The sequence below is a fragment of the Brachyhypopomus gauderio genome, chromosome 17 (genome assembly GCF_052324685.1).
Source record: "Brachyhypopomus gauderio isolate BG-103 chromosome 17, BGAUD_0.2, whole genome shotgun sequence".
Taxonomy (NCBI): Eukaryota; Metazoa; Chordata; class Actinopteri; order Gymnotiformes; family Hypopomidae; genus Brachyhypopomus; species Brachyhypopomus gauderio.
In genome coordinates, this window is record NC_135227.1 from 9,821,598 (window position 1) to 9,829,097 (window position 7,500).

The window sequence follows — 7,500 nt, forward strand, 5'->3', positions numbered from 1 at the left end:
ATATATATATATATATATATATACTGTAAATAAAACTTTACAATATATATATTTACTTGTGGTTCTGACTCACTTCTTACTTGACAAATCTTTGATTGCTTGTGCCCAGGACAAAAGGGTTTATTTGCATTATCTACCTGGCAGCCAGAAGGGACAGTGTGCTTCATCACTGTAAACAACATGGGCATCACACTCACTGCTTCACCGTCAGGGTGGGACGTGGGACGACTGTGTGTGTAAATACGTCCACCGTGAGCATGACCAGGAAAGAATTAAGCTCCGCCTACCTGCAGGATGTGGCTGCCCAGGTGAGGCTCAAAGATCTCCGTAGCGACGGCACTGGGACTCCTCCTCCGCTGAGAGCCAATAGCTGAGGAAAGCACAAGTGCAGAGTGAATTAGTTTGCTCGTGTGTATTCGTGTGTTTGTGTATTTGTGTGTGTGTCTATGTGCATGCACACACATCCATACTTTAGTAATTCCAAACGAACTTCAAAATGTAATATCCTCCTAGTACGATTTAAACAGATATGGTAAACTGTTGAACAAACACTTCTACCTCAGTAATACTAACCCCCTGCTACGGAAAATCCACAGATGCAAATCAAAGTCTACTCATGGTGCACACCCATCCCCCAGTGCCTATTCGGCTCAGCTCAGAGCCACTAAGCCCACTGTTTATATGAGGGATAATATCAGGGCATTGATTCGCCTGTGCTGCACCCAGAGAACAGTGCCCTTAGGGCATTTTTTTTCCAAGTCTACAGCTTTAAAGCAGGCTAGGGCAGTGAGCACGCTGCAGCGAAAAAATGGCCTGAGGTGATTTCCAACTTAACAGACCTTGTCCCACCAGAGCTCATTACTGAGAATTTTATAACAAAGTGCTGTGTACTTAATTTTCCAAGCTTAGCCAGGCGTTCGGGTAATGTTGCAGAATTAACTGCAATTAATGGTGTAATAAAAGAATTGAAGGGCCATTAAGGAGTCTCAAGGACCAGGAGCAAACAGGGTCCCTGCAAAGAGGGCGGGGGGCAGTGGGGCCCAGGGAGGGGGCCAGACGACGCGGCCGTGGAAGGGCAGGGAGAGGGTCCTGAACCGGGGAGCCGTGGGAAAGCCACTCGTCTCTCCCCTGCAGTTATGCTTCCAGCGCTCAGGCCCTGAGGACTGTGTGGCCAGTGGAGGGACAGACTCAGACACGCTGGGGGACGCCGGGGACACGCAGCCCCGTCCCTGGAGCAGGTGGGTCAGGGAAGGTCCGGTGCAGAGGGGGTTGGGGGTCAGCACAAGGAACAGCCAACAGGACCGCATAACAGCTCACAGCAGAGGGAGCTGTTACACCCCAAGAACAACAGACTGAGCCAGAGAAGGTACACGCGTACACACACAAACACACACACACACAAACACACACACACACTTATTAGTCATAACCTATAACCTTCATCTTAAGGTTTTTTTCTTAAGACGTATTTTGAGCTGGGATGCTCATTTATGGAACAGACTCTCATGTTCACCCATAGCTGTGTACACATACACAGACATCCACCCACATACATACACCTAAAACAGTCAGATCATGTAAGAAGAAGAAAATATCAAAGATCAGAGCACACTTGACCAACTTCAATTATCTTCCTCTATCCGTGTCGAGTCCGAGGAGGAAATGATTCTCCTTTGCCAGTACAATAGCCCTCATCATAAGGATCCTTGCCTTTGAATGAGCACTGCATGAAAATCAGGCTGAGATCGCTCCGCACACAGAACGTTTCCTGACCTTGGGGATCTTTTCAAACTCCAAAGTAGATGGTGGTTAATATTTCATAATAAAGAAGTTGAAATGTTAAACTTGCCGTGCTGGTTAAGTACAGAGGCCGGCACTGAGCATTGAGCCTCCAAACTGCTTGTTCCTGCTCAGGGCCGCGTTACCCATCCACACGGCCTGGCACACGCACGCTGCTTCCCAGCACAGCAGGACCTCCTGTGACACCCATAGCGAAGTGCCAGGTATGGCATCCCAGGAGGACAAAATAAAGGGAAAAAAATGCTAAATGGGTCTGACTGAAAAAAACCCACCTAAAGCTGATGAAGGTGACAGCAGACGTTGGCCCGTGGGTGGGTGTGTGTTAAGCAAATATTTCCCTGTGTTTGACTTTGTAAATAACTCAAAGTGGCACTTTGGTGAATCTCATTGTGGGGACTTTGCTTTGACCTTCGGCGTGGTTTTGAGATTCCTTGATGATCGGTGAAATAGTGGAATGTGCAGCTGTGATGCCAAATCGACCAATCAGCTGCAGTTACGAGGAACCAATAAAACGGAGAGGACAGTGATGTCATAAAGAATGCTCTGGAGCCAGGGGAATGCTCCACCCACTGTAATCAGCTCAGGCTTTGACATTACCCCAGGTTGTCTATAATGTCTGGTGTAATATTCTTACTTTTACAAAATAGACAAATATGCAGACTCATAGACCACAGAACAATAAACAGAAATAATAAAACAAACACAAAAAAGCAGAACCCACAATAAAAGTTATATAATATATATATATATATATATATATATATATATATATATATATATATATATATATATATATAAAACAGCTATCACTGTAAAATAAATAGATATATGTACATTCGGAAAAAAAACAGACTTTTCTTTTTTTCATAAATGCAGATTGGGGAGGGGCTCTGAAGGGTACTGTCCACATCCATCACAATGTCCAGTCCCGCCTTCTAGATACATATCATGTGTGTGATTCAGTGAGATGAGATGAGGGCCTAGGAAGCCGGCACAGTGCTGGAGATTCAGGGCTCCTCTGCAGGCATCTGAGAAACCATGGAGATAAATATAATTGCATATTGATCCCAGGCATTATGCTCTAATAATCTGCTTCATTTTGCTCACGCCAAAAATGATATATGAAGAGCAAGAAGGCACAGAGCTGGGGGCTACGGGGCTGGTCCACGGGCTGAGGACCATCACCCGCTGCTAATCCCTGCAGCATTTCCCTCTGTGTGTTTGTGTGTAGATAGATAGATTAGAGAATGCATTAAAATCATGATTTTTTTAAACAAATTAACAACCCAACAAGATACCATTCCATAACCAATTTTACAGTAAAATATGATTACCCATGGGATTTTTTTAGGTAAACTTATTTACTTAACTTATTTACTTAAACAGTTTTTGTTGTGCTACGTACCGGCCCATAATCAGAACATTAGGTGGCTGGGTATTATACTAGAGTGTTGTGAACACAAGAATGAGCAAGGCCCCGGCCCCAGCATGCACTGCTGTGGTTCAGAGTCTTGACGTTTCTGCTCTGCGGAATTGCTTTATTCCCAAATCCCTGACTCAAATTCATGTACATGCAAATGGCGTAAAGACCTTCCCTGATCTGCTCTAATGCCATTTTATTAGAAGAAAATATCAGTTCCCATTTAACAGCTTCAATATTTAATGCTGGGGCCTAATACTGTCATGCCATAACCAGCTTCTGGTGTGAGCCAGCAGAGGATGCGATCTGACTCTCCACAGTGGCAATTTCAAAGTGCCGCACTATCTCAAAGTCAATTTAACTTTCTGTTTTATAAGTCAACATTATTGCTATTGTTAATTTATTTCTTGTTTAATGGGAAATTGGCAACATGGCCCCTGACTGTCATTTTAAATCTGCAGTAATGTCTTGTGAAGCTCTGCGCTCTTCTTCCATGGTCCTGGATTAGCGGGGCTTAATGGCAGTACCCTACCTCACCCCAGCTCAGGGGCAGCTACTGGTACACAAACTGCCAATTCAATTAACAGAGTGTAAATGCTTGACTGGCAGCTGGCACGGCCGACGGCTGCTTTGGCAAGTGTCGAGCTCAATTTATCAGGCCGTCGGTGCTCTCTCGCCGGCTGTCCCCCAGCGGCTCACCCGGCTCCTCCCAGCAGGACCCAGACACTCGGCCAGACCGTGCCCCGTTTTTAACCGGCTGGCGGACGGGTCTCAATTGGGGAAGATTGTCCCCTCCAGCCAGGATCTTTCTCCACAGCCACAACAAAGCACGGAGATGCTGTTCTTAGATGCACTGCAGTAACCACCTCAGCAGCACGAGCCCAGAATACAAACCCACCTTCAGCCCACAGCGATTCCCTGGACAAGCCAAGCAACTTTCACCATGCACAGTTACAGCCATCATTTATTTCTTGTTAGCCCTTAAAGGCTAAACAGATTTGAAAACAGGAAGGATGTTCCTGCAGTGTCTGCCAATACAACAGTTGGACACATTTATTTGATGACAGCGAACTGAAATGATGTTTATGAGTTAAAAAGATCTTTCTTTCGATTCTAATTGCATTGATTTAGTGCTTAACAGCACAACAATGTCAGATTTCTCCCCTGTTCTCTCCATTCATTTGCCTACGTCTCTCCTCCATGTCTACTCTCATTAGACAGGCTAGCTTCCTCACTGAGCCACACACAATAGGGCTTAATTGATAGGCCCCTAGACACACTCCAATTAAAACTGAACACAACACCACTCACACATCCACCTGCACACATATACACACACCTATGAACACACACACACACACACACAAATGCACTTTCACATTTTCACACTCTCATGTAACTGTATTACATGTAACTGCTTTGTTCATTTTTACTGTCGTAAAGTTGCAAATGAAAATCTGCAAATGTGAAGCCTTCAAAAGCCCTTCAGTTCTTTGTGTGAATGTAATGTGCTGCATGTGATCTATATTCTGTGTGACATATATGTGGTTTATATTACATATAGATATAATTCTAAACTAGATGTATATACCTATATACCATATGAGATGTACATTCTATATACATAGTTTTTGTGTGAGATGTAAATTCTGAGTTGTAGATTCTATAGATTCTATGAAAGGTAGATTCAATGAGACGATAATTCTATAATGATATATATATAGATTCTATATGAGATGTATTATGTATTCAAAGCATAGATTCATGTAATCTTTCTTGTGTGAAAACAGACTAAATTGACTTTACAGTTAATCCAATTGTAATAAAAAATGCATACATAAAATTCATGCCATAATTACATAACTCTGGTTGAAAATGACATTTTCTTGTCCTCGGCCAGCCAATCTGTAATCCAGTTTCTCAGAGCAAAAGCTATTACGTCATTTGCTGCCTAGCAATAATGACAGCTCCTGATCACACAGCATGCACGTTTCTGTGTAAGTCATGGCCATGAATATGGAGGCTGAAACAAAAGTTTGCTTCTTTAAATGCTTTTGACTGACTTAAGTTTTCATCATGATATGTTTAATAATTCACAGTCATCTTGTTCCTCATTTATATCATAACATTTTAAGATGGATGTATCTGCACTAATGATACACACTATATATTTTGTGCAATTCATAAATGACAATATAGGCTTCCATTATATAGTTGATATTATAGACAGACTAAGGAACTGGCCTAACATTTCTGAAAGTATCAATCTTTTTGTCCAGAATCCCAGAGACAGATGAATTCACTGAATCTTTTTCTTTGCACTGACACTACTGAATTTTATGCAGAGGAAAAAAGTAAAATTGACAAAAGCATCATAGTGGTATCATGTGAAGAAATGAAGTTCTATCATAGGGTCATCATAGATTAATACACTATATTGGGTTCTGCCATAGGGATATCGTCTGAAGATAAAGATGGGAAATGGGGTTCTTCCATAGGGGTATCATCTGAAGATAAACACAGCAAATGGGGTTCTTCCATAGGGGTATCATCTGAAGATAAACACAGCAAATGGGGTTCTTCCATAGGGGTATCATCTGAAGATAAACACACAAGAAATGGGGTTCTGCCATAGGGGTATCATCTGAAGATAAACAGAGGAAAATATGCTCTTCCATAGGGGTATCAGTGGAATATAAACACAGGAAATGGGGTTCTGCTATAGGGGTATCATCTGAAGATAAACACACAACAAATGGGAGTTCTATCTCTGATTTATTTATTTCCCCCGTCATTCTTCAGTAACTACCTTTTTACCTCTGTAAAGTGACCTTGAGTTTCATGAAAGGCACTATATAAATGTAACTTATTATTATTATTTTGAGCCATCCCTTTAAAGAGAGCCACATCTCGTGAGAATTATAACAGGGCTACTAATATAGTGAAGTAAGCAGTATTACCATTTTTATATTGTAGACAAATAAAGAAGTTTCTGGAAGGGTTGTTCTGTGGTTTTTCTGCATCATCTCTTCATATTACACATGTAAAGGAAATGCATGCAGCCCAAGTGGAAGTCTCCAGTTTGGTTGTTCCGGCGATGTGAGATTACACATTGAAGAGGTGCTCAGCGAGGAATAATTGTCTATGGGAAGTTTCTAGTGGCTCTGACATCCACGCTGAAGTGATTTGGTATTTTATCATCCTGCCATTGTCTCTCGTCATGGCCAGAAACAACTGTGTCAGATAGCGAGATAAGAGGGAGAGAGAGAGAGATGAGAGAGAGAGAGAGAGAGAGAGAGAGAGAGCAGGACCACATGTGACAAGTACTGTCCACTTACGATCCATATCAAAACGGGGGGGTGGGGGGGTGGGGGGGGGGGGGGGGGGGGGAGAATGAACAGAGAGAGTAGAACGAGAGTGTGGAGGGTGAGAGAGGCCGAGAGAGATAGGGACAGTATCAACACATGGAGAATATGTCTCATTGGAAACAGATAAAACCGCTCATGTCAAGTAAACAATGTCACATACCAGTAGAGCTTAAATACTTGATAAGCTTTACTCAGCTTTACATAAATGTCATGTAGCTTTTATACATTGTTAAGAAAGGACAGGGAAGGATTGCCTATACTCATAATAAAAATAGACTAGCCATGGACAAAAAATTAACACACACACGCACACGCACACACACACACACACACACACATACACACACACACACACACACACACACACACACACACACACACACACACACACACACACACACACATTCACACCTCCCAAGGATGCTTAGTTGCTAACTAGAAATGGCCAACTCTGACCACTACAAAATGCATATGGATCTTGGAATCCTAATCCTTGGAGTCCCCCATGCTAAACAGCCTTCATCGATATCTCCCTCCATCGAGAAAAGGTGGAAGAGGACACAATTATTGGCATTAAGCAACATGAGTGAGGTCAAGTTCAAGGGGCATCGCACACAAATCGATACAAACGGACGAGTGAAAGAAAAGAATGGAAAAAAGAGGATCTCATCTAATTTGGAAATGCATTCATTAAGACTAACTGAATTAAAGGTAGAGGTGGCCTGTGCTCCAGATCACAGTCAAACAGATAAACAAACCATCTATTACTCCACAGCTGCGTGGGGCGTATCCTAATAAACTGAGCTGTGTCCGGTGTGTAGGGCACACTCTCCTTCAGCGTCCCCTTACCCTGCAGACCACGTGGACCTGCTTCCAAAACGCGTGGGGAAGGAGATATTGTGTCCCAGCTGT

General features: G+C 42.8%; 1 protein-coding gene across 4 annotated transcripts in view; it reads right to left on the reverse strand.

Moving 5' to 3' along the window:
- The window catches only part of npas3 (neuronal PAS domain protein 3), a 236,134-nt gene that overhangs the window by 116,333 nt on the left and 112,301 nt on the right, over nucleotides 1-7,500 (reverse strand). For all 4 annotated transcript variants that reach the window (XM_076977899.1, XM_076977900.1, XM_076977898.1 and 1 more), the window contains exon 4: nucleotides 288-370. In XM_076977899.1, coding sequence (XP_076834014.1) covers nucleotides 288-370 — 83 coding nt within the window. The remainder of the gene's footprint in view (nucleotides 1-287; nucleotides 371-7,500) is intronic.